This window comes from Moschus berezovskii, chromosome 17 (assembly GCF_049115385.1).
Source record: "Moschus berezovskii isolate FMDL1 chromosome 17, NW_MosBer_1.0, whole genome shotgun sequence".
Taxonomy (NCBI): Eukaryota; Metazoa; Chordata; class Mammalia; order Artiodactyla; family Moschidae; genus Moschus; species Moschus berezovskii.
In genome coordinates, this window is record NC_142476.1 from 37,489,451 (window position 1) to 37,516,462 (window position 27,012).

Sequence of the window (27,012 nt, forward strand, 5' to 3'; positions counted from 1 at the left end):
GCATGTGCCTGCTTCTGCATGTGTGATTCTCTGTGATAGATTCAAGGAGGACTGACTCTATCCTTGGCCTGACACAATTTTCCACATTAATGGATACTGTAAAGATGCCTGTCTGGGCTTCCCTGGTGGTCCAGTGGTTGGAAGTTTGCCTATCAACGCAGGGGACGTGGGTTTGATCCCTGGTCTGGGAAGACCCCACGTGCCGTGGGGCAACTAAGCCTGGGCACTGCAACAAAGAGTGGCCCCTACTTGCCACAACTAGAGAAAGCCCACACATAGCGACAAAGACCCAGCACAGCCAAAAATGAATAATAATAATAATAAAGATGTCTGTCCCATTCTCCCCTTTCCCCAGCAGATCTCAGCTGTGAGGGAAGTAGTTGGATTGTAACCACCAATCCCAAAAGCAGAAAGAAAGTTGATTTTGAAAGAAAATTGAAAATTGCTTGACACCTGGTTGCATAGGACATAGTTGGCTTGTAGGTCTGTATTTTAAAGGGAAATGTCTTTAACGCAAATGAATCTCTCCAAGAATCAGCTGAGGAGTCGGGGCAGGCTGTAATGTTGCTGGTGTGTTACCTCTAACATCCTTTTCTTCGTCTAGCAAAGTAAAAGACACCAGAGTCAGCAGAAAGCTCCTCTTTTCCAGGTTGCCAAGGCTTGCTATTGGCTAGATCACCCCTGCTCCAACATTGCAACTGGTTTCTTGCAAATGACTGTACAAGGTTGACTCTGATAAGGCAGTGCCCGGGGCTTAGTTTCAAAGCACTTCTTATTGCAGGGAAAAACCCACAAGTGTGGGCATGACCTCCTTATTTTGAAACAACTCCCTGCTTTGTCATCACCAAAGGATAGAGCAGTTTTAATTTTAAGTTGAAGAGACATACTGCATTCTGGGTTTGTTACTACAGCTTCTACAAAGAGGCAGAGTGATGGAAGACACATAGTCTAGAACCAGTTGGAGGCCCAACATTTATTTAACCTACTAAGCTGTAAATTTTCTTGCCTTGAAATGGGGATAATCATGTTGAGCACATCTGGGTATTTGTGTAAAGCAGGCTGAATCAATAGCAGTTGTGGTTAGGTATCTGCTGTTCAGTGGACAGTTACAGATGTGCTGGTTACTAGACTCATAGCTTATCCCCTGGTGGGGATAACAAGCTGTTTTTATGCTCAGGAATTCTCTATTAAAAAAGAATATACAGTTGTTCCCTTTGGGATATTTTTGCCCCAATTTCCCAAATTCACTCTTCTAATATAGGGAAAGGAATGGATTTTGTTGCTAAAATAGGCTTGGTTTAGGCACAAAGGAAAGAGAAGGTTGAGCATTTATTGATCTCTTATATGTGACAGGTATTTTATGAAGTGTTTTGTAGGTGACATTTCATTGTATTCTCATAATCTTATTTTATGAAGTATAGGATATTGACTCCCAATTTTGTTTTTGCTGTTCAGTCGCTAAGTCATGTCTGACTCTTTGTGACCCCATGGACTGTAGCACTCCAGACTTCCCTGTCCTTCACTGTCTCCCAGACTTTGCTCAAACTAATGTCCATTGAGTCAGTGATGCCATCTAACCATCTTATCCTCTGTCACCCTCTTCTCCAAGGAGGAACTAAAGAGCCTTTTAATGAGGGCAAAAGAGGAGAGTGAAAAAGTTGACTTAAAACTCAACATTTAAAAAAATAAGATGATGGCATCTGGTCCCATCAATTCATGGCAAATAAATGGGGAAAAGGTGGAAACACTGACAGACTTTATTTTCTTGGGCTCCAAAATCAGTGTGGATGGTGACTGCAGCCATGAAATTACTCCCAGTTTACAGATTAGGACACCAAAGCTGGCTTGACCCAGGAACTTGGTCAAAAGGAAACAGCTGATAAGAGATGGGACTTGAAAAAAAAAATAAAAAAAAAAAAAAAAAAAAAGAGATGGGACTTGAAGTGGAAGCCAAGTTTGTCTGAGTACTCAGCAATGCCCCCTCCCCATCCCCAATCCCATTTCTTATGCAATAACCCGAAGCTGATTGCCCATCTTTAAGAAGTGTTTCTAGGATGTACTGGACTGGGAGAAGTCAATTCATTATCCACCTGTGAGGTCTTACCATAGAAGGGTGCCACCTTCTCTGAAATTAGACCCTTCTCCTGTGGCTTGCAGAGTCTAGCTCCTCCTGTGTGCTGCTGAGCAGACACCAAAAGTGTCTGAACCTATGCTGGATTAAAGTAATCCCATTTCTAATAGGCACAGTTGATTGGAAAAACAAATGGCAATCATCTTTGGAGGAAGATAGAATCATCCTAGACCTCATACCATTTTCACATTTAGCTTTTCAGATACCAGGCCGATGAGAAGAGAGAAACTAGCAATAGAAACCCACAGAAACAACAGGTAAAAAGAAAGGAAGCCACAGACTATAAAATAGTTCTGCTTATTATGTCCAAGTAAAGTCTATATATATATACTTATAATCTATATAAATAGAATATATAAATCTTTATATAATGGCAACCCAATCCAGTACTCTTGCCTGGAGAAGTCCCTAGAATAGAGGAGCTGGGCAGGCTATATAGTCCATGGTATCACAAAGAGTCATACATGACTTAGTGACTAACACAATATATAACTATAATCTATAAATCTAAAATATATAAATCTGTAGACTTATAAACCTACATATTTGAGCATTTGAGGCAACAAGGAATAATCTGTACTTCAGAAGTTAAAAAACCCCTGGGATTGTAAAAAGTAGCATATATACATAGATTATTAATCAAGCAAAGTTTAGAACTGAAAAATGCAAGAAATCAATGGGTGGGTTTAATTTCACATTAGACACACTTGAGAGAGGATATGTGGGCTGGGATATAGATCAGAAGAAACTATTCAGAAGTACAAAGAAACAAAAGGATAGAAAATACGGAAGCGGGGCCAGAGACTTTGAGGATTCAGTGAGAAAGTTGTGGCAAATATGCAGCTGGTGTTCTGGAAAGAAAGGAGGCAGAAACAATATTTGAACATGTAATAGCTGAGAATTTCCTAAAATAATTGAATGAGTAAATATTATATATTAATGCATATATATGGAATCTAGAAAAATGGTACTGATGAGCCTATTTGCAGGGCAGGAATCAACATGCAGACAGAGAATGGATTTGTGGACACGGGTGGGGTGGGAAGGAGAGGGTGGGATGAACTGAAAGAGCAACATTGATATATATGCACAACCATGGGTAAAATGGATAGCTAGTGAGAAGCTGGTATATAGCACAGGGAGCTCAGCTCAGTGCTCTTTGATGACCTAGATGGGTGGGATAGGGATTGGGAGGGAGTCTCAAGAGAGAGGCAATATATGTATGCATATGGCTGATTCATGTTGTGGTACAGCAGAAACTAACACAATATTGAAAAGCAATTATATTCCAATTGAAAAGACTATAAAAACTATTTTATACTTTCCAATATGCTCATCTTTATGAGTTGGTGATGGACAGGGAGGCCTGGCGTGCTGTGATTCATGGGGTCGCGGAGAGTCGGATATGTATATTTTGGGCAAAATCTCTAAAATACTGATGCAAAAGCACTGATCAACAATGTCACATTTTGGCTGTCTGAAAAGACTAATAAAATTGATCATTATCTAATGAGAACAATACAGAAAAAAAAGTGCAAGAGTAAACTCTAGAAATAAAAAAGGGACTCCATCACAGAACCTAAAGCTATCTAAAAAAATAAGGGGACATTAGGAACAACGAACAACCCCAAATTTGAAAATTTAGATGCAATGTGTAAATTCCTAGAAAAACACAACTCGCCAAACTGACACGAAAGAGAAAAATGAGTTTAGTTTTGTAATTAATAACAAATATTAAGTCTACGGTGAAAAGCCTTAAAACAAAGATAAACAAAACAAAAATCTCCTGGCCCAGATGTCTTGATTTACTTAATATTCAGGGATTAAACACATTAATCTTATGTAAACTGTCCTAGAGAATATAAAAAGTAGGCATATTCTTTCTGCAAGGTTAACTTAATCATAATAAAATCTCAAAAAATTGCACAAATGAAACATTCAGGCTACACAAGTCTTACTCATGGATATAGAAACAAAACATTTCTAAAAAACATTTGGCAAGCAGAATCCATAAATATTAGAAAAAAGATACTATATCGTGGTCATATATACAACAGTTTATACGAGAAATGCAAGGTAGTTTAACATTGCAGAATTAATCAATATAATTTATCACATTAATGGAGTCAATGAAAGAAATTGTGATTATCTTAATAGATGCAAAAGATTAAATATTGTTTATGAAAGCTGTCTCAGCAAATTTAGAATAGAAGGAAAATTCTTGAACTCAATAAATGGCATTTACTAAAACGTCATCCTTAATAATAAACATTAAACTTTTTTCCTTAAAAGGAATAGGACAAGAGTTGCTCATGTCATTTTTAATCAACATTGTACTGGTGAATGATCTAGTGGTTTTCCCTACTTTCTTCAATTTAAGTCTGAATTTTGCAATAAGGAGTTCATGATCTGAGCCACAGTCAGCTCCTGGCCTTGTTTTTGCTAACTGTATAGAGCTTCTCCATCTTTGGCTGCAAAGAATATAATCAATCTGATTTCGGTGTTGACCATCTGGTGATGTCCATGTGTAGAGTCTTTCCTTGTGTTGTTGGAATGACCACTTCCAATTTGCCTTGATTCATGGACCTAACATTCCAGGTTCCTATGCAATATTGCTCTTTACAGCATCGGACCTTGCTTCTATCACCAGTCACATCCACAACTGGGTATTGTTTTTACTTTGGCTCCATCCCTTCATTCTTTCTGGAGTTATTTCTCCACTGATCTCCAGTAGCATACTGGGCACCTACCGACCTGGGGAATTCCTCATTCAGTATCCTATCATTTTGCCTTTTCATACTGTTCATGGGGTTCTCAAGGCAAGTATACTGAAGTGGTTTACCATTCCCTCTCCAGTGGATCATATTCTGTCAGACCTCTCCACCATGACCCGCCCATCTTGGGTGGCCCCACACGGCATGGCTTAGTTTCATTGAGTTAGACAAGGCTGTAATCCGTGTGATCAGATCAACTAGTTTTCTGTGATTATGATTTCAGTGTGTCTGCCCTCTGATGCCCTCTCGCAATACCTACTGTCTTATTTGGGTTTCTCTTACCTTGGTCGTGGGGTATCACTTCACGACTGCCCCAGCAAAGCACAGCCACTGCACCTTACCTTGGATGAGGGGTATCTCCTCATGGCCTCCCCTCCTGACCTTGAACGCGGAGTAGTTCCTCTTGGCCCTCCTGCGCCCACGCAGCCACCGCCACTTGGACGTGGGGTTGCTCCTCTCGGCCACCTCCCCTGGCCTCGGGCATAACATAGCTCCTCTTGGCCACCACCCCTGGCCTCGGGTGTGGGGATCTATTTCTGCTTTATTGACTATGCCAAAGCCTTTGACTGTGTGGATCACAATAAACTGTGGGAAATTCTGAAAGAGATGGGAATACCAGACCACCTGACCTGCTTCTTGAGAAACCTTTATGCAGGTCAGGAAGCAACAGTTAGAACTGGACATGGAACAACAGATTGGTTCCAAATAGGAAAAGGAGTATGTCAAGGTTGTATATTGTCACCCTGCTTATTTAACTTCTATGCAGAGTACATCATGAGAAACGCTGGGCTGGAAGAAGCACAACCTGGAATCAAGATTACCGGGAGAAATATCAATAACCTCAGAGATGCAGATGACACCACCCTTATGGCAGAAAGTGAAGAGGAACTAAAAAGCCTAGCGATCCAGTGGTTAAGACTGTGCATGGCCATTGCAGGAGACATGGGTTCCATCCTTGGTCTCAAACTGGGATCCCACACACTGCAAGACATGACCAAGAGAAAAAAAAGCAAACCAAACAATTAATTTCAAAGGCTAGTACAATTCTTCTCTCTCTTCTAACTACATGTCTCTGTAAGACTGATTTTCTCCTTTAAACTAAACAGCATACTCCAATAGATCAAAAGTTTGCTGTTACTTATAAGTTAATAAATATTAATGCATAATATAATTCACTGGGTTGGAAAATTCCGTGGTGTAAATATTCCTACCATGACCAATTTAAAGTAACCAACATGACTAGAATGTAGTGTCAGCTCTCACAAACTGGTACAATCTGACTTCAGACCACTAATATAATCCACACTTTAAGAAGTCTTGTGGGTCTTCTATAGGTTTTATGAAACTAAAAATTTGAAAGAACACTGCCCTAGAAAAATGGCAATATCTGGCCATCAGGATACTTGTTCTGTGCCCCCCACACTTATAGGAACCACAGCTACAAGGGCTTCCCTGGTGGCTCAGATGGTAAAGAATCTGCCTGCAATGTGAGAGACCTGGCTTCAATCCCTGGGTTGGGAAGATGCCCTGGAGATGGGCATGGCAACCCACTCCAGTATTCTTGCCTGGAGAATTCCTGTGGACAGAGGAGCCTGGCAGGCAGGCTACAGTCCATAGGATTGCACAGAGTTAGTCATGACTGAGAACCTAAGCACAGCACAGCTACATGCAACACAGATGATTCTTAAAAACATTAACTGTATTGAGGAAAAGAAATCAGACTCAGATGAATACATGCTATAGGATTCCATTTATGGAAAGTGTGGAATTTATTATAACTAAATCAACTATAAACCATTTCATTTATTTTTAACGTAATTTTTCATGTTTGTGTTACACTTTATAATAAGAAGTTTTTAAAAATGGAATTATACAGAACACGTAGCTCTCCTGTGTTTTGATTGTAAGGACATCCCATCTTACTGGCTTAAGCCCTACTCCAACTATTGTCCTGCCAAAAAAAGTTTGCTCTGTTCTATCTACCATGCCCTTTCCTTGTCACATGCTTTGTTTCAATATGGAATAAATAGTTTCCTGGAATTCCTCTACTTTAGTTTCAAGGTCATTGGAAAACACTTTCTTTGAATTGCCTGCTTGAAATAGAATGTCTTTACTTGTGGCAAGCAAGACTACTAAAAAAGAAGAACTAAAGAGCTTCTTGATGAAAGTGAAAAAGGAGAGTGAAAAAGTTGGCTTAAAACTTAACATTCAAATAACTAAGATCATGGCATCCGGTCCTATCACTTCATGGCAAATAAATGGGGAAACAATGGAAACAGTGACAGACTTTATTTTTTGGGGTTCCAAAATCACTGCAGATGGTGATTGCAGCCATGAAATTAAAAGACACTTGCTCCTTGGAAGAAAAGCTATGACCAACCTAGACAGCATAGTAAAAAGCAGAGACATTACCTTTTAAAGGTTCATCTAGTCAAAGCTATGGTTTTTCCAGTAGTCATGTATGGATGTGAGAGTTGGACTATAAAGAAAGGTGAACACCAAAGAATTGATGCTTTTGAACTGTTTTGCTGGAGAAGACTCTTGAGAGTCCCTTGGACTGCAAGGAGATCCAAACCAGTCCATCCTAAAGGAGATCAGTCCTGAATATTCATTGGAAGGATTGATACTGAAGCTGAAACTCCAATACTTTGGCCACCTGATGCAAAGAACTGACTCATTGGAAAAGATCCTAATGCTGGGAAAGATTGAAGGCAGGAAGAGAAGAGGATGACAGAGGATGAGATGGTTGGATGGCATCACTGACTCAATGGACATGAGTTTGAGCAAGCTCTGGGAGTTGGTGATGGACAGGGAAGCCTGGTATACCACAATCCATGGGGTTGCAAAGAGCTGGACATGACTGAGAGACTGAACTAAACTGAAAATAAGACTACAGTGTGCTGGTTCTTTAAAGTGAAGCCACTTAGTCGTGTCCAACTCTTTGTGACCCCACGGACTGTAGCCTACCAGGCTCCTCCGTCCATGGGGTTTTTCAGGCAAGAGTGCTGGAATGGGCTGCCATTTCCTTCTCCAGGGGATCTTCCCAACCCAGGAATCAAATCCGGGTCTCCTGCATTGCACACAGATGCTTTACCATCTGAGCCACCACGGAAGCCTACTGATTCTTTAACTTATCCATAAATTGCAGGCATCTTCCTATGTCAGCATTTTTTAACAGCTACAGGGTATTTCATCATATGATATGCCACAGTTTGTTGAGCCAGCCCTCCATTGGTAGATATCTAGATGGTTGGTTCTTGATTTTTTGGTTTAATGACTAAGCAAAGTCATGGTCTTTATCCCATTGGACTGAGCTCTATTGGGATGGAGCCCTGGTCTAGCCACTGATGCATTGTACTAATAGCTCCAGGTCAGTGCTCTGGATGTAGTATACGCTTGATAGAATGACTGTGGAATGAATGAATCATATTTATTAGCAATCTTCCTGGAAGCCCCTTAGGCAAAGAGGCAGACGGGCAATGAGCAGAGCCCAGTGGTAAAAGAACTGAATCAGAGTGGATTTAAATCCCAGCTCTCCACATGTGTGACTTAAGGTAGCTACTTAATCCCTCTTTACTTCAGTGTCCTCATCCCTAAAATGGGTACAGTTATGGCACCTGCTTCATAGGACTCTTTGAGTGTTAAACAAGTGAGTATATGTAAAGGTCTCAGCATGGGCCTAGCACGTCAGCATTCATTAAATGGTAGAATGTGATCATCTCAGTTCATCTAGGTATAAAAATGCAGCATGCATGATACCTCTTGGTAACCAGGAAGTTTCATGACATGGAAACCAGGTCCTTCTGGCCCTTCTGCTTTTGTGGTGATTGCTGTTGGTTTGATTTGCATTTTTAACGTCAATTTTGCTTCTGAGGAATCAGCTGCCCCCTTAAGGAGAGTATTTATACTCACAGTCTATCACCATGGAGATTGTCAACAGTAGGGAATCCAAGATCACATCACCTCTTTCTGAAGGCTGAAAGTGGACTCTCAGGGCCCTTTAATCCTGCAAATTTAGCTGGGTGTCATCTACATTCTGACTGCTGAAAAGAAAAAAAGGCACCCCAAACTCAGCAGCTTCACAACATCTCCCACCCCCAAAACTTAAAACTGTGTCAAGTCAAAGAAGCTTGGGACAAATGCAGTTTTTTACTGTCATAAGTCCACAGTCATTCTCCACGCCAAGCTGGAAGATTGAGACCAAGTATTCAACCAGAGTGCTCACTGGAAACTGGACAGAGGAGAGGAGGAAGGTAAGAAGAAAGAAGGTGGACGGAGGGCTCAGAAGGAGACCTGGCAGGGAGGATGAGTGAGGCCATTGTGTGCGTGTGTGCTCAGTCACTCAGTCATGTCCAACTCTCTGCGACCCCATGAATTTTAGCTCGCCAGGTTCCTCTGTCCATGGAATTTTCCAGGTAAGAATGGAGCAGGTTGCCATTTCCTACTCCAAGGGATCGTCCCGACTCCGAGATCCATCCCTTGTCTCCTGCATTAGCAAGCAGATTCTTTACCACTCTACCACCCGAGGTTATTATTATTTCTAAATCAAGGGCCACAAATACTTGGATCTTAAGAAGGTGGCATTAGGAACTGTGTGCAGAGAGACTCCCTAACACAAAAGAGTTACATTCAAGCAGCCATCAAAGTCCCCATTTATATCTTGAAAACATCGTAGTACAGGTGTCAATAAGGTTGTGCCTTGAAGTTCTATAGTCAGTGGAGTGTTTCTAGGCATCCAACGTTCTCTGTTCCTAATTCAGCTGCATCTTGATTTGAAGAACATCTACTCTCCCTGGGTTGGTCCTTCCAGATGTATTACCTGCCAAGGCAGGCTTGACATTCCTTGTCTTGATGTCCAGGGATGAACTGCTGCTCTCTGGCACCTGTTCCACAACTTTGCCCTGCCTGTGCATTTTACCTTTCACTTTCAAAACAGAACAAGTGTGCTTTTGGTGTTCCCATGTATCTTAAAGACCATCTCAAAATACTTTGCCTAAATTGACCTGCATAAAATTGAGTATCTTCATTTGTGGCAATCAAGACTGACCCACATATGTTTCTGCAGAGACATCTAGACATCTTCATATCTTCTTGGAAAATAGGCAAGGGAAAGAGGGTGAGACAGAATTGGCAACTTTCGTGTAAGTGGGGGGAAGGTTAATAGTGACTTCCGAGAACTAGAAAAGGCTCTTTTCATGTGGGAACTTTAGCATTTGTCACCCTTCTGGTCAGACATGGCTTTTGACAATTTTTAGCTTGACTGCGCTTGTTTTTGTTTGTGGAGTAGGTGTGTGTGCAATCCAAGAGCAAGAAAGACTGGTTAAACAATCCCATTGGGCTCCTGTAGGCAAAGCAGTACCTGGGGATATTATGGACTGATCCTACACTGAGAGGAGACTGCATAAAGAGAGCAGAGTTGGAGCAATTTCAGAAAGATGGCAGACTAAGAAGTTCCAGGTCCCTTGTTTTCCCACGGAAACACTTAAAAAGCAACTATTAGCCTAATTGAAACAAATATATAGGAGCTCTGGAAAACAAAGGTCTATAGCAAAAAAATTAAATGCCCATTTTAGAAAAAGCCACATTCAAAATAGTAGGAAACTCCATGGTGTTTTTACCTGCCCTCCCCCCATTCCTACCCCAGCACAGCATGGTACAGTGTGGGAGAAGCAGTGGCCCAACTCCCAGTTCCCTCCTTGGAACACAGAGGGAGTGGAGCAACACTGTAACTTGTCTGGAAGCTGCCTGAGGGATTGGTCTCTGTTTTGCTAACTCAGAGCTCAAACAGGAAAAAGTGGATAGTTCATATTTCAGGCTAGGAAGAGCTTGGAAAGCAGCAGTGGTCAACAGTTAGTGATGAGTCTGGCTAAAAGTTTGTCAATTTTATTTATCTTCTCAAAGAAACAGCTTTTAGTTTTATTAATCTTTACTGTTGTTTCTTTCATTTCTTTTTCATGTATTTCTGCTCATATCTTTATGATTTCTTTTCTTGTACTAATTTTGGGTTCATTTTGTTGTTGTTGTTGTTGTTCTTCTTCTTCTTCCAACTGTTTTAGGTGTAAAGTTAGGTTGTCTATTTGCTGGGGTCCAGCCTCAGCAGAGTCCATGGATACCCTCAGGATGAGCGGCGTCGGCGAAGAAAAATAGCGAGTCGAGTCTTGGTTGAGTGCAGAATCAAGACTGCTTTATTTTTCTACATCAGTGCTTATATACCCTAAAACCAACAATTCTAAAAAGGGAGGAGGGATTGTCTTGATAAAATTGTGTCAGGAATGCAGTCATAAACCATCTTCCAGAACAGTCAGTACCTTCATGCATAACTCTAAAACAATGGGCTCTTAAGACATCAAGGCCACAAGCCATGAAAAATGGCTTTAACTGTATAAAAGTTAGTCAACTGTAAAAACTATTAACAAGCCTTATCTTGGGAGCCTCAGTTCTGGGCAGACTTTGTGACTCCCTTTGTAGCATGGTATCTGGTTTTGGGCTCTACCCCCATACATCTGCAGAGACAATTTTTTACACTAATACTATATGCTTATTCATTTTGTCATCAACCTTTATCTCTGTTTTCTTCTAGTGTACTCCCAGGCACACCATAGACATGGGGCAGGGAGACATATCAGCAAGCACTGGTATGTGAACTTGAGGGTCAAGAGTCTCATGAGCTCCCTCCAGATCTCACCCTAAGGGGCCCTTCTAAACTCGTGAAAGGCTCTGTATCTATTTTGCTTGTGGAGTGTTTAGGCCTATTGTTAGCAGACTTAGTTTTATGCCAGGGGCGCTTTGTACAGTCCTGAGCCTTTTAAATTCTAAATTTACATTTATAACCCCAACAGGGCCAGAAGGGGTAGGATGTTCTGTGTAAAAATATTTTCTTCATTCCTGGCCTGTTTATAGGGCCCATACACCCTCAGGGCCTTTATTGCTGCCATGCAAAGGCTTCACGGGGGATATTTGAGCAGGAGTCAGAAGAATTCTTAGAAAGCACAGAGGACTACCAAGCATCAGAAGAAGAAAAGACAGAGGCCCGGGAGTAGATGATGGGGCAGCCCCAAGAAATCCCCGGAGGTCTGGACAGCCTTGTGTGCCAGCTCCTCGAACCAAGACCTTGTCATGGGCGGGGTCTCTCTTGCCGGCTCCTTGTCATGGGCGGGGTCTCTCTTGCCGGCTCCCGACATCTATTTGATGTTTTTCTTGTTTCTTGAGGTAGGATTGTATTACTATAAACTTCCCTCTTAGAACTGCTTTTGCTGCACCCTATAGGTTTTGAGTTGTTATATTTTTATTGTCATTTATTTTTAGAAAATTTTTTGATTTCCCTTTTGATTACTTCAGTAACCTGTTGCTTATTTAGAAACGTATTGTTTAATCTCCATGTGTTTGTGTTTCTTACAGTTTTCTTCTTGTAATTGATATCTAGTTTCATAACATTGTGGTCAGAGAAGATGCTTGATACAATTTCAATTTTCTTAGATTTACTGAGGTTTGATTTGTGACCTGAGATGTGGTCTATCTTGGAGAATGTTCCATGTGCACTTGAGAAGAAGATGTATTCCTCTGCATTTGGATGGAATGGCCTGACGACATTAATGAGATCCATCTCATCTAATGTATCATTTAAGACTTGTGTTTGCTTATTAATTTTCTGTTTTGACGATCTGTCCATTGGTGCAAGTGGGGTGTTAAAGTCACCTACTATTAATGTGTTACTGTCAATTTCTCCTTTTATTTCTTTTAGTGTTTGTCTTATGTATTGAGGTGCTTCTGTGTTGGGTGCATAGATATTTACCATTGTTATGTCTTCTTCTTGGATTGATCCCTTGATCCCTCCTTATCTCTTGTAATCTTCTTTATTTTAAGGTCTATTTTGTCTGATGTGAGGATTGCTACTCCAGTTTTCTTTTGCTTCCCATTTGCTTGGAATATATTTTTCCATCCTCTCACTTTCAGTCTATATGTGTCTTTAGGTCTGAAGTGGGTTTCTTGTAGACAGCATAAATATGGGTCTTGTTTTGTATTCATTCAGCCAGTCTGTGTCTTTTGGTTGGAACATTTAATCCATTTACATTTAAAGTAATTATTGATATATATGTTCCTATTGCCATTTTTTAAATTGTTTTAGGGTTGATTTTGTAGGTCCTTTTCCTTCTCTTGTATTTCTTTACTATATAAGTCCCTTTAACATTTGTTGTAAAGTTGGCTTGGTAGTACTGAATTCTCTTAACTTTTGCTTATCTGTAAAGCTTTTTATTTCTCCATCAATTTTGAATGATACTTTTGCTGGGTACAGTAATCTTGGTGGTAGATTTTTCCCTTTCAGTAGTTTAAATATATCCTGTCATTCCCTTCTGGCCTGAAGTTTCTGCTGAATGATCAGCTGTTAAACGTATGGGGTTTCCCTTGTGTGTTACATGTTGTTTTTCCTTTGCTGCTTTCAATATTCTTTCTTTGTGTTTAGTCCTTGTTAGTTTGATTAGTATGTATCTTGGTGTGTTTGTCCTTGGGTTTATCCTGTATGGGACTCCTTGAGCCTCTTGGACTTGATTGACTGTTTCCTGTTCCATGTTGGGGAAAATTTCAACCATAATCTCTTCAAAAATTGTCTCATACCCTTTCTTTTTCTCTTCTTCTTCTTCTGGGACCTCTATAATTTGAATTTTGGTGTGTTTGATATTGTCCCAGAGGTCTCTGAGACTATCCTCAGTTCTTTTCATTCTTTTTACTTTATTTTGCTCTTCAGAAGTTATTTCCACCATTTTATCTTTCAGCTCACCAATTTGTCCTTCTGCTTCAGATATTCTGCTATTGATTCCTTCCAGATTAGTTTTAATTTCAGTAATTGTGTTGTTTGTCTCTGTATGTTTATTCTTTAATTCTTCTAGATCTTTGTTGATTGATTCTTGGATTTTCTCCATTTTGTTTTCAAGGTTTTTGATCATCTTTACTATCATTATTCTGGATTATTTTTCAGGTTGTTTGCCTATTTCCTCTTCATTTATCTGGACTTCTGTGTTTCTAATTTGTTCCTTCATTTGTGTAGTATTTCTCTGCATTTTCATTATTTGTTTTTTAACTTATTGTGTTTGAGTTCTCCTTTCCCAGCCTTCAAGGTTGAATTCTATCTTTCTTTTGGTTTCTGCCCTCCTGAGTTTGGTCCAGTGGTTTGTATAAGGTGAGATTTGTGCTGAGTTATGTTTGTTTGTTTATTTTTCCTCTGATGGGCAAGGCTGAGTGAGGTGGTAATCCTGTCTGCTGATGATTGTGTTTGTATTTTTGTTTTGATTGTTGTTTAGATGATGCATCCTGAACAGGGTGCTACTGATGGTTGGAATTCAAAGGGCGCCTCTCTGGTGTTACTAGCAGTCAGCTTCCAAGCCCACTCATCAACAGAAACTCTCTCTCTGTGTTTCTATTTCAACTATGATGGTGGGGCTCCAGAGGGCTTGGGCCACCTCTTTTGTGAGTCCAAGGAGAAGCTTGAAGGTGCCCAGTGTCTCTTGTAGACACAAAACCAGTGCAGAGGCTGTTTTCACTCTACTGAGATGGGCCAATGCCATCCTAGGATGAGTTGGGTAAATCCCTGGACACCATGGAAGGCATGGTGGCCCTGGCCACTCCAGTATTCTTGCCTGGAGAATTCCATGGAGAGAGGAGCCTTGTGGGCTACAGTCCATGGGGTTGCAAGGAGTTGGACACAACTGAGCTTCTAACAATTTCATTTTCAGAAGAAAGCAAGCATAGAGCTGGGAAGAGTGAGAAACAAAGAAGAAAAAGAAAGGGAAAAGTCAAGCAGGAGGGAGGAGGGGCAGGGAGTGAGAAGAGAGAAAGGGAACAGGTGTAGACTGTGAGAGACCACGTGACACCAAACAGCTTTCCCAAGGGGTCTTGGACTGGAGTGCCAAGTCCCTGAATGCACTCCTTTTCAAGTACTGAAAGGGAAGGGGTACAATCAAGTCCACATTGTACAGGATGCCTATTTACCCTTTCTCTGCCAAGCTTCCAATGGTTGGGAACTGAGGGGATGCAGCGTAAGTTTGAGAAGGGGCATCACAGAAACTGCCCTGAAAAGAAACATTTTTTTTTTCCAGTTCACAAAAGCCACTGAAAAAACCCCCCAGACCATTTACAGAAAAGAGTACGTCCCCTTCCCAAGCCACAGACCTGACCAGATCTCCAGGTGGTACAGCAAGAGGAGAGTTGAGGTAAGAGGGCTTAGGGCCCCACACTCTGCCTGGCCCCCTCCCAGTGCTCAGGAGACACTAAACAACCAGACTCTTTCTAGGCTCAGTTCTCTCTTGGGGACACAGGAGTGGTCTCATTAATACCCTCCCAGCGGCAACCCACTCCGGTGTTCTTTCCTGGAGAATCCCAGGGACAGGGGAGCCTGGTGGGCTGCCGTCTATGGGGTTGCACAGAGTCGGACATGACTGAAGCGACTTAGCAGCAGCGGCAACCAAGTGCGGTGCGGGGAGGCTGCTGATATCATTTACCCTTATTCACTGGGTGGGGAGATGTCCACCTGATCTCAAGCGGGTGGCTTTTCCCTCGCTGGGTATCCCAGCACTTTTTCTGGGCCATTTCCCTCATCCTTCCACACCCTTCCAATAGGAGGTAGGCAAAGGATTTGTGAAACAAACAAAAGTAGATGTTGAGTTAGGATGAATGTAGTCAGGAATCACACAAGGCACTCCAAAAGTGAATAGTGATGATGTTTGCATAGACAGTGTTTGTATAATATCACTGATGGCCAAGTATCCTGTTGTTTCGTATGAAAAGTCAAGGGCCATTCAGTTTGCTCTCACTTGTTGAGTGCCTACTTGTGAGTGTGGTTGAGTTCCAGGCCTCCAGAGCAGGGAGCAGGGCACTGCAGCCTCAGAATCTGCCTTCCAGGCTCAAGACCACACATTTGAGACATTTATTAAATTAGGTGAGACAGTGTTGGAAGCTCAGAAATCCTGGTCCTTACAGAAACAGGAGAGAAAGCCTCCTCTTATATCAACCCTTGTGGGTGCCACCCACTAGGCTCAGTCTGGGGAGAATAAGCCTATAAGCCTTCACCCGCTGGGTGCACAAGTATGCCCTTTTCTCACTACAATCTTGGTGCTACCCCAAGTTCTTCTTCTGCCAGTCTGCTGCTTATAGAGGTGATGTCTGTCCCCTCACTTCTACCCTACATAACCCTATCGTTGTTGCTGTTGTTTAGTCACTATGTCGTGTCCGACTCTTATGCAACCCCATGATCCGTAGCCTGCCAGACTCCCACATAACCCTACCTCTGCTTAAGTTCTGGGTGAGGGATGGATATTTACCAGGATGGAGCATTTTAGAACTGGAAGGGACCCAAGGGATTGTCCAGCTCAACACACTCATTTTCAGATAAAATGTGCCCGAGGGTGGTGAGTGTCTCATCTAAAATCTGTAGTTTGTCGGTAAGGCACTGAGCAGGGGCTGGTCAGCAAATCAAACAGTCAAGCAAGGAGGCTCCTCAGATTTTGTTTTATCATCTGCAAGAGCTGACTGTTCATCTACCTTGGACTGAAAGGAGATCAAATGAGGCAATCCTAAAGGAAATCCACCCTGAATATTCATTCACAGTAAGGACTGATGCTGAATCTCTAATACTTTGGCCACCTGATGAGAAGATCTGACTCACTGGAAAAGACCCTGATGCTGGGAAAGATTGAAGGAAAAAGGGGAAGAGAGTGGCAGAGGATGAGATGGCTGGATAGAATCACTGACTCAATGGACATGAGTTTGAGCAAACTCCAGGAGATAGTGAAGGACAGGGAAGCTTGGTGTGCTGCAGTGCATGGGGTAGCAAAGAGCTGGACACAACTTAGTGACTGAACAACAGCAATGACAACTTCTGCATCTGGAAATTCATGTTAGGATAAACAGTGTCAGATTTTCAGTTCTGTATTAGCATCCCTGGCCCACTGGCATTCCTAGACCATACTGGTGCATGGGGCTGCCAACCACTAGCATTAGTGTGCCCTGAAGACACAAATACAATTTTATTTTATTTTTGTAGTTCTTATATTTATTTGTTTATTTTACAGTGTTGTGTTGGTTTATGCCATACAACAACGTGAATCAGCCATAATCATACATGTATCCCTTCCCTCCTGAGCCTCCCTCTCATCCCCTCATCCTACCTCTCTAGGTCATTACAGAGTGCCAGACTGGGCTCCCTGTGTTACATAGCAACTTCCCACCAGCTGTCTATTTTAAAACACATGATAGTGTACATAGGTCAATGCTACTTGCTCTATTTGTCCTACCCTCTCCTTCCCTCACTGTGTCCACATGTCCATTCTCTGTGTCTCCATTCCTTCTCTGCAAATAGGCTCATTAATACTATTTTTCTAGATTCCTTATATATGTGTTAATATGTTATATTTGCTTTTCGCTTTATTTTTAAAATTTTTATTTGTTAATTGAAGGATAATTGCTTTACAGAATTTTGTTGTTTTCTGTCAAACCTCAACATGAATCAGCCGTAGATACGTATGTCCCTCCCTCTGAAACCTCCCTCCCATAAATATGTGTTAATATGCTCTACATGTGTTATATATATTCCCATTTGCCATATATGTGTTGTATATGTGTGTGTATTATATATATTCTAGATTATGTATATACATGTTAATATACTATATTTGTTTTTCTCTTTCTGACTTTACTCTATAAAGCAGGCTCTAGTTTTATCCACCTCACTGGAACTGACTCAAATTTATTCTTTTTTATGGCAGTGTAATATTCCATTGTATATGTACCACATCTTCTTTATCCATCCATCTCTTGATGGACAGCTAGGCTGCTTCCATGTCTTGGCTATTGCAAATAGTGTTGCAATGAACTTTAGGGATACATGTGTCTTTTAGAATTGTGGTTTTCTCAGGGTTTATGCCCAATAGTGGGATTGCTGGGTCATAAGGTAGATTTATTCCTAGTTGCATTTTAATACAAAGAAGTCAAAATTAGAACACACAATCTGAGGCTCCCTGCTCCTAACAATCAGTGTACATGAGGTATGTGGCCTAGATCTCAATACACATTGGGTGCCCTTTTTTAAAGAACTTTGCTTCCCCATCACAAACCTGATGAAAGAGATAATCAATCACACATATATTATCAGGTTAAAATTAAGATATCTCCTCCAACATACACACAAAATAGAACTAAGCAATGGGATATTCATTCCTAGGGACTCTGTTCAAATAGTCTGCTTGTGTGCCTGGACACAGCATTATTTTAACATGGTTGCTTCAGTTCTATCAGCTCTTCTGGGTCCTTCATCCTGTGCTCCCCCACTGCCACAGCCTCCTTTTCCATCTCCCACACCACTTAACTCTTTTCCCTTCAGCTTTTCAAAGTGACCATGAATCTATGGGATTTTTATACCCTTCAGTCAGTCAGTCCAGTTGCTCAGTCGTGTCCAACTCTTTGTGACCCCATGGATGGCAGCACGCCAGCCCTCCATGCCAGTCCATCACCAACTCCCAGAGTTTACTCAAACTCATGTCCATTGAGCCGGTGTTGCCATCCAACCATCTCATTCTCTGTCATCCCATTCTCCTCCTGCCTTCAATCTTTCCGAGTCTTTTCCATGAGTCAACTCTTTGCATCAGGTGGCCAAAGTATTGGAGTTTCAGCTTCAGCATCAGTCCTTCCAATGAATATTCAGAACTGATTTCCTTTAGGGTGGACTGGTTGGATCTCCTTGCAGTCCAAGGGACTCTCAAGAGTCTTCTCCAGCACCACAGTTCAAAAGCACCAATTCTTCAGTGCTCAGCTTTCTTTATAGTCCAACTCTCATATTGATACATGACCACTGGAAAAACCAAAGCCTTGACTAGACAGACCATGATTGGTAAAGTAATGTCTCTGCTTTTTAATATACTGTCTAGGTTGGTCATAACTTTCCTTCCAAGGAGTAAGTGTCTTTTAATTTCATGGCTGCAGTCACCATCTGCAGTGATTTTGGAACCTAAAAAAATAAAGTCTGTCACTGTTTCCACTGTTTCCCCATCTATTTGCCATGGGACCAGATGCCATGATCTTTGTTTTCTGAATGGTGAGTTTTAAGCCAGCTTTTTCACTCTCCTCTTTCACTTTCATCAAGAGGCTCTTTAGTTCTTCATTGCTTTCTGCCATCAGGGTGGCATCATCTGCATATCTGAGGTTATTGATATTTCTCCCAGCAATCTTGATTCCAGCTTGTGCTTCTTCTAGCCCCATGTTTCTCATAATGTACTCTGCATATAAGTTAAATAAGCAGGGTGACAATATACAGCCTTGACGTACTTCTTTTGCTATTTGGAACCAGTCTGTTGTTCCATGTCCAGTTCTTTGCAGCCAAAGATGGAGAAGCTCTATACAGTCAGCAAAAATAAGACCGGGAGCTGACTGTGGCTCAGATCATGAACTTCTTATTGCCAAATTCAGAATTAAATTGAATAAAGTAGGGAAAACCACTAGACCATTCAGATATGACCTAAATCAAATCCCTTACAATTATACAGTGGAAGTGAGAAATAGATTTAAGGGGTTAGATCTGATAGACAGAGTGCCTGATGAACTATTGACAGAGGTTCCTGACATTGTACAGGAGATAGGGATCAAGACCATCCCCAAGGAAAAGATAAGCAAAAAAGCAAAACGGCTGTCTGAGGAGGCCTTACAAATACCTGTGAAAAGAAGAGAAGTGAAAAGCAAAGGAGAATAGGAAAGATATACCCATTTGAATGCAGAGTTTCAAAGAATAGCAAGGAGAGATAAGAAAGCCTTCCTCAGGGATCAGTGCAAAGAAATAGAGGAAAACAATAGAATGGGAAAGACTAGAGATCTCTTCAAGAAAGTTAGAGATACCAAGGGAATATTTCTTGCAAAGATGGGCTCAATAAAGGACAGAAACGGTACGGACTTAATAGAAGTTGAAGATATTAAGCAGAGGTGGCAAGAATACACTGAAGAACTATACAAAAAAGAACTTCATGACCCAGATAATCACGATGGTGTGATCACTCACCTAGAGCCAGACATCCTGGAATGCGAAGTCAAGTAGGCCTTACATCCTGGAATGTGAATTCAAGTGGGCCTTAGGAAATATCACTATGAACAAAGCTAGTGGAGGTGATGGAATTCCAGTTGAGCTATTTCAAATCCTAAAAGAGGATGCTGTGAAAGTGCTGCATTCAGTATGCTGGTGTTGTAGCAATGCGTTCTGGGAAACAAACTCACTCAGAAGGACAATGCAGATAGTGAAGTGCAGTTTATTACACCGGCGGGCCCAAGGCAGAGTCTCCTCTTAGCCAAGGACCCTGACCAGTTTTTGTGAAAACCTTATATACCCTAAGTGTATGTGCCCAAACCCACCTCCCCAAATTCCCTGAAACTAGTCTGAACGAAGGAAGAGAAAGATACAATCAAAGTTAAACCCGTGATTCATATGCCTTAAACCTAGATAGTTAACAGTGGACAATTATCAATATGCCTGTGGTCATAACCCAATAAGCATAATGGAATGTATGATTCTATTTGGTTACACAGATGATTAGAGTATTCTTTTAGGCAATGGAGAGTCTAGGTATGAGCCCTGGGGTTCTTCCATCCGGGGGGCCTGGTTTTCCAGTTGGTATGTCGTTTCCATAGATACTGGACATATAGCTCAAAGTCCACAGTCCGGACCAAGATGGAGTCCTGCTTTCAAGATGGAGCCTGTTCTGTCTGTTTCCTCCTTCACCGATAAATTTGGAAAACTCAGCAGTGGCCACAGGACTGGAAAAGGTCAGTTTTCATTCCAATCCCAAAGAAAGGCAATGCCAAAGAATGCTCACCACACAGTTGCACTCATCTCACACGCTATACAGTCATGCTCAAAATTCTCCAAGCCAGGCTTCAACAGTATGTGAATTGTGAACTTCCAGATAGTCAAGCTGGTTTTAGAAAAGGCAGAGCAACCAGGTAGCAAATTGACAACATCCACTGGATCATCAAAAAAGCAAAAGAGTTCCAGAAAAGCATCTATTTCTGCTTTAATGACTCTGCCAAAGCCTTTGACTGTGTGGATCACAACAAACTGTGGAAAATTCTTCAAGAGATGAGAATACCAGACCACCTGACCTGCCTCTTGAGAAACCTGTATGCAGGTCAGGAAGCAACATAAACGAACTGGGCATGAAACTACAGACTGGTTCCAAATCGAGAAAGGAGTACGTTAAGGATGTATATTGTCACCCTGTTTATTTTATCCCCTTGGCAGATGTATTAATCATGTTTTAAAATTTTCTGTATTTAATGATACTTCGATATTTTAGGGACCTTGCTAATCCTGGGGAGGCTCTCCCTCCCCAGGGCTAATTCCTAGGGATAATACACAACTTGCCTGCCATCTGCCTTTCAGATGCAAACTAACCAATTCACAGCCCGTCCCTCCAACCACCTCCTTTATCTAAGGCTCACGTGCCAGGCCAACATCCCCCACTCCAGAGCCAGGCACTGACAACCAGATATACCCTGGAATCTTTGGAACTTTGCAATCCTACACCTCTCAAACTTATCCACCCTGCCTTGCCCATACTCTGTTGGAACTGTCTACTAAAAAATATAGTCACAACCTGAAAGTTAAGAGTTATTTTATTTGGTGGAAATGTTTAGGACTCTGAACCCGGGAGACAGCATCTCAGTAGCTCTGGGAAAACTGCTCCAAGCAAGCAGGAGGCAAGTAAGGCTATATTCAAATTTGCAACAAAGGGAGCAGGCAGTCTGAATATCAGAGATCAAGTATCAAGTTAAGGAATTAAGCATTCTATGTATGGGAAGATGCAAACCTCTTGGCTCATTGAATCCATTCCTTTCATATGCACCTCAGCTATCTGGGGTCAATCCTGTTTTCTTGTTTCCCTTGTTTCTGGCATCCCCCTGAACTCCTCAGGAATCACCGTGGCGGGGAGGGGAGGTGGTGGTGGTGGCAATATCTACTCGATCAGTTTTGAGAGCCTTTTGAGAGCCCTTATTTGGAAGGCAGAAATCATTGATGGCTGTGATATCTTCTGTTAATTAATATGGCAGGAGATATTTTCATTTCACAGAAACCAGAATGAAGACTCTGGACCATGCTCTCTTCACTCCTGTCTCCTGACTCACCCTGGTGCCTTCCATGTGGCCCTGTGAGATGTGACATACCCCTTCTCTTACGAATTGTAAGTGATAATCTCTTCTTTCAAAGGCAGTTGTCTCAGACTTCCCTGGTGGTACAATGGATAAGTATCCACCTGCCAATGCAAGGAACACAGATTAGATCCTTGGAATTCGCGAAGTTCCACATGCCATGGGGCTCTTAAGCCTGTGTGTCACAACTCCTGAGCCCTCATGCTGTCACTATTGAAGCCAGTGTGCTCTAGAACCCATGTTGTGCAACAAGGGAAGCCACTGCAAAGAGAAGCCTGTGCACTGCAACAAAGAGTAGCCCTTTCTCGCTGCAGGTAGAGAAAGCTTATGCACAGCAATGAAGACCTAGAGCAATAAGAAACAAACAAACAAAAAACAAAGGCAGTCCTCTCTGTGTCAACTTGCAGTTGTTATTGTTGCTCAGTTGCTAAAATATGTCCAACTCTTTGTGACCCCATAGACTGCAGCATGACAGGCTTCCCTGTCCTTCACTGTCTCCAGGAGTTTGCTTAGATTCACGTTCATTGAGTCAGTGATGCTATCTAACCATCTCAGCCTCTGCCACCCTCTTCTCCTTTTGCCTTCAATCTTTCCCAGAATCAGGCTCTTTTCCAATGAGTGGGCTCTGCGCATCAGGTGGCCAAGGTATTGGAGCTTCAACTTCAGCGTCAGTCCTTCCAATGTGTATTCTGGGTTGGTTTCCTTAAGGATTGACTGGTTGGATATCCTTGCTCTCAAGAGTCTTCTCCAGCACCACAATTCAAAGCATCAATTCTTCAGCACTCAGCCTTCTTTATGGTCCAACTTTCACATCCGTACATGACTACTGGAAAAACCACACCTTTGACTATATGGGCCTTTGTCAGCAAAGTGATGTCTCTGCTTTCTAATACTCTGTCTAGGTTTGTCATAGCTTTCCTTCCAGTAAGCAAGTATCTTTAAATTTCGTGGGTGCAGTCATTATCCACAGTGATTTTGGAGCCCAAGAAAATAAAATCTGTCACTGCTTCCACTTTTCTCTCACCTATTTGCCTTGAGGTGATGGGACCAGATGCCATAATCTTAATTTTCTGAATGTTGATTTTTAAGCCAACTTTTTCTGACTGAAACAAAAATCTTGTGTACATGATCAAGAAGGCAGGACTGTGCCCCAAACCAAGAGAAACAGTAAGAAAATCCCTCCTGGCTTCTCTTCTTCCTGCTGTGTTGCCTCTTCAGAACTTCCCTTGGTTGATGGGGACCCTTGGTTGATGGGAACTTGCTTTCCCTGACCTCGGAAATATACTTCAGACATCCAGATCTGGTGATGTGGATCTTAGGAACTCCGGCTTAACATCTGTGCCCATCCCCCTTGACTTCCTCTGGCATTGTGATCTGACTGGTTAATGGAGCCACCATTTGAAATACTGGGTATAGCCAGTGTATTTAGGCCATAGCAGACATGGACCTCCCCGTCTGCTGCAGACAAGAGGAGGAGCATGGGAATCCACGTTATCCTCCCCTGTAAATCAGGCCAGGTCCCTAGGATTCCCTTTTAGGGCCAAGAGGATTTTCTTAGGAAAAGCAGTGATTCAGGCAAATGTCCCAGTGTCAGGAGAACACAGTGTCAGGCTTTCTTCTCCCTGTAATTTCTCCCCACCGAAGAAATCACTCTCTGAGTTTCCAGCTGAGGGAGACTTAGATCCTTTGCAGGAGAAGGCAATTTATGGAGCATTCTCTGACTCTTCCCATAGTAACTGATGGAAATAGAAGGTACAGATGTCAGGCTCATCGTATAGCATCCTTCACTTTGGAAATAGACACTTGGACAGATGAGACTCAAGGCAAATCAAAGAGGGTAATTTCAGATCACAAGGGCGTGCAATGAGATAGCACAGGCTCTTCCTGGTCAACTGGGTGTCTTGACTTTTTTTTTCAATGTGTCCCCTTAGTCATTTTCAGGGTGAGTTGACTTGGCTGGGGGCCCCTCATACAGAGACCTGACTGCAGCCGAACTGGGGTGTGTCTTTGAAGGTGAGCTGTTTGGGGGTGGGGCAGACAAGTGTGTCTCCCACTGATGCTCCCCAGGGCTCAGGCAGACACATCTCCGTAGCGGGGACCCTCTGCATCAGCACCACAGACTCCATAGCGGGCAGCTCTGCCTCCAGCCACAGCCAGATGAATGCCTTGCTCCGACTGGTAACATGTGCACTGTGTCTGTCCTTCCAGGGGCTCCCATACAAACACCTGATCACCCACCACCAGGAGCCCTCACAGCGCTATCTGATCAGCACCTACGACGACCATTACACCCGGCATAACTATCACCCAGGCTTGCCGGAGCTCCGCACGTGGAACAGACATAAGCTGCTGTGGCTCCCAGAGAAGGCCGACTTCCCTCTACTCGGTATTTTTATCTTTCGGGATCGTCCCCTTTACTGGGCTCTAAGGGGTTCATATGGAGAAGAAAATGGCACCCCACTCCAGTACTCTTGCCTGGAAACTCCCATGGACAGAGGCGCCTGGTAGGCTGCAGTCCATGGGGTCGCTAAGGGTCAGACAGGACTGAGCGGTTTCATTTTCACTTTTCACTTTCATGCATTGGAGAAGGAGATGGCAACCCACTCCAGTGTTCTTGCCTGGAGAATCCCAGGGATGGGGGAGCCTGGTGGGCTGCACAGAGTCGGACACGACTGAAGTGACTTAGCAGCAGCAGCAGCAGCAAGGGGTTCATAAGCACATAGGGCTGAGGTGTGCCCACCTTAGTGGGAGGACCCAAGCAGGTGACTCTGACTCCAGCAGAGCATTAGAATGAGAAGGTAAAGGAAGAGTCCTATTTACCCTCCGGGTAACCCACCCTCTCCCTGTGATGCTGGATGATGTTGCTGTGTGATGAAGCCCTCACCTGCAGCAGCATGTTTACCTGGAGCACAGGTGACAGAGAGCAGCATCGCTGCACACTCAGATCAGCATCTACTTCATCAACACCGACTGAGTTTTCCCCAGGTGCCTGCCCTATTTAAGCACCTGGGGACACAGCAGTGACAAAGAGGGAGGAATTCCTGCCCCCAGGGAATTTATACCCCAGTGAAGAGACATAGAAGATTTTATCGAGGGGGACATATATACACATGGCTGATTCTTGTGAATGTATGGCAAAAACCACTACAATACTGTAAAGTAATTAGCCTTCAATTAAATAAATTAATTTACAAAAAAGAAGATATTATTGGTGAATAAGACAACCTAAGATCTAGTAAACACTATCATATTGGACTGGGATATGTGGTACATAGAAAAGAAAACCAACGGGTAACGGGGAGAAAGTGAGGCAGGTATGTTGATTCTCATTTGGGTGGGATAACACGGTACAGTCTTTGTAAAGGAGATCTGAGTTGAGAAGGAGCGAGTTATGCAGGAACTGGGAGGAAGAGTGTTCCCGGGGAGGGAGGGCATAGCAAGTGAAAAAGCTTCACGTCACGGGTAGAGGAGGTCCAGGTAGGGGCTCACCAGAGCGTGGATTGTGTCCTTCCTGCAGAAACAAGACTGCTCCGATTTCCCGGGAGAGTGACTTGATCTGACATCCATTGCAAGCTCCCAGCACACTTTGCTCTTATCTTTCTGCACTTCTACCCTTGGATATGAAGGGATATAGGGTAGAGGGTGAACTGCTTGTTACAGTGCGTTTCTCTGTAAGAGTTTCTTCTGCAGATCACTCTCCCAAGCGCATGCTCTTCCCAACTGGGCCGGGTCAGTGAGTACCCAGGAGGTGATGGGGCCATGCTCAATCAAGTCATCGAGCCGAATTGTCCAAGGTCTCCGGCAATGTCTGGTCCCTCCTGAGTAACAGGAGGCAAGCCACACACTGAGAACTTCAGGGGTTGGCAGGACCAGCACTTTCTTGTAAACCTCTGACCTGAGTTCAATCCTTGGGTTGGGAAGATCCCTGGGAGAAGGAAATGGCAACCCCCTATAGTAGTCTTGCCTGGGAAATTCTGTGAACAGAGGAGCCTGGTGGGCTACAGTGCATGGGGTTGCAAAGAGTTGGACACGAATGAGAACACAAATACTGCTACTCTATCTCCCTTCGGGTGCACTGACAATCCAGGTGCTTGGTCCAGCAGCCTGGGGAACCTCCAGAGTCCAACCATTCATTCTCCTGTCCCGAGGATGCTGGCCTCCTCCTCTAAGCCTTGTTCACCCGGATTCTGGTTTGTCTTGCAGGTCCCCCTACAAACTATGGACTCTACGAACAGTTGAAGCAGAAATGGCTCCCACCACCAGAGGCCACCCTCAGAGAGAGCATTTACACTTTCTCCTACCCCAGACCACCAGCAGGTGCCATGTCCCGGAGGGAGCATGCGATTCCGGTGCCTCCCCCTCGCCTGCAGCCTATCCCACACTTCTGAGATCTGTCACCCCATCACAGCACAGGTGGGGCCACCTGGAGACCACCTGCCAGACAACAGGCAGCTGCAAATGTACTCAGAGTTTTAAATCAGGCTCACCTGAGGGGCCTTTGAAATCATGGTCTGTTTTATGGTTCCCGTCCTTCCTCCAAACCTACAGGTTCCTTTCTTTTTCATCCCACAAATAAATCCTTTGACATAAAGTATCACATGTGTGCAGAAGAGACACTTGTATGTCAGGAGAAATGGAAGGACCCTTCAGTTCCCTCATTTCACACAAGCGAAAACTGGGGCCCAGAGAAGTAACATGATACCAAAATTCTCACAACTTGCTACTTACCCTCCAAGCAGTAAAGTTTGTTGAATAAATGACTGAAGGGAGAATAGGGAACAGAGGAAGGATGTGGTGAAGACACAAGGGACAGCTGAGCGGGAGCCAGGTGGCCTCGTCATGCCTCCTCCACCTTCCATTCATCCCACAAACCTCCCCTGAACCATGGTCAAGCCAGCCTCTGGCCTCAGAGCCTTCAGTCCAGCAGGAAAG

At 43.0% G+C, this 27,012-nt stretch overlaps 1 protein-coding gene across 1 annotated transcript; it reads left to right on the forward strand.

The window, feature by feature from the left end:
* The first annotated feature begins 8,621 nt into the window (after positions 1-8,621).
* CFAP107 (cilia and flagella associated protein 107) lies at positions 8,622-26,543 on the forward strand. Its single transcript, XM_055419242.2, has 4 exons — positions 8,622-9,158; positions 14,997-15,110; positions 24,289-24,466; positions 26,284-26,543. Exons 1-4 carry the CDS (start codon positions 9,045-9,047, stop codon positions 26,466-26,468), a joined length of 591 nt encoding a protein of 196 aa, XP_055275217.1. The 5' UTR covers positions 8,622-9,044; the 3' UTR covers positions 26,469-26,543.
* The last annotated feature ends 469 nt before the right edge of the window (positions 26,544-27,012 follow it).

Excerpts from the sequence above, each read along its gene's own strand:
- CFAP107 (XM_055419242.2), top strand. The coding sequence starts at position 9,045 with ATGCAGTTTTTTACTGTCATAAGTCCACAGTCATTCTCCACGCCAAGC. Across the intron at positions 15,111-24,288 it reads ACAGCAAGAGGAGAGTTGAG|GGGCTCCCATACAAACACCT; the intron begins GTAAGAGGGCTT and ends CTGTCCTTCCAG. Across the intron at positions 24,467-26,283 it reads GGCCGACTTCCCTCTACTCG|GTCCCCCTACAAACTATGGA; the intron begins GTATTTTTATCT and ends TTTGTCTTGCAG.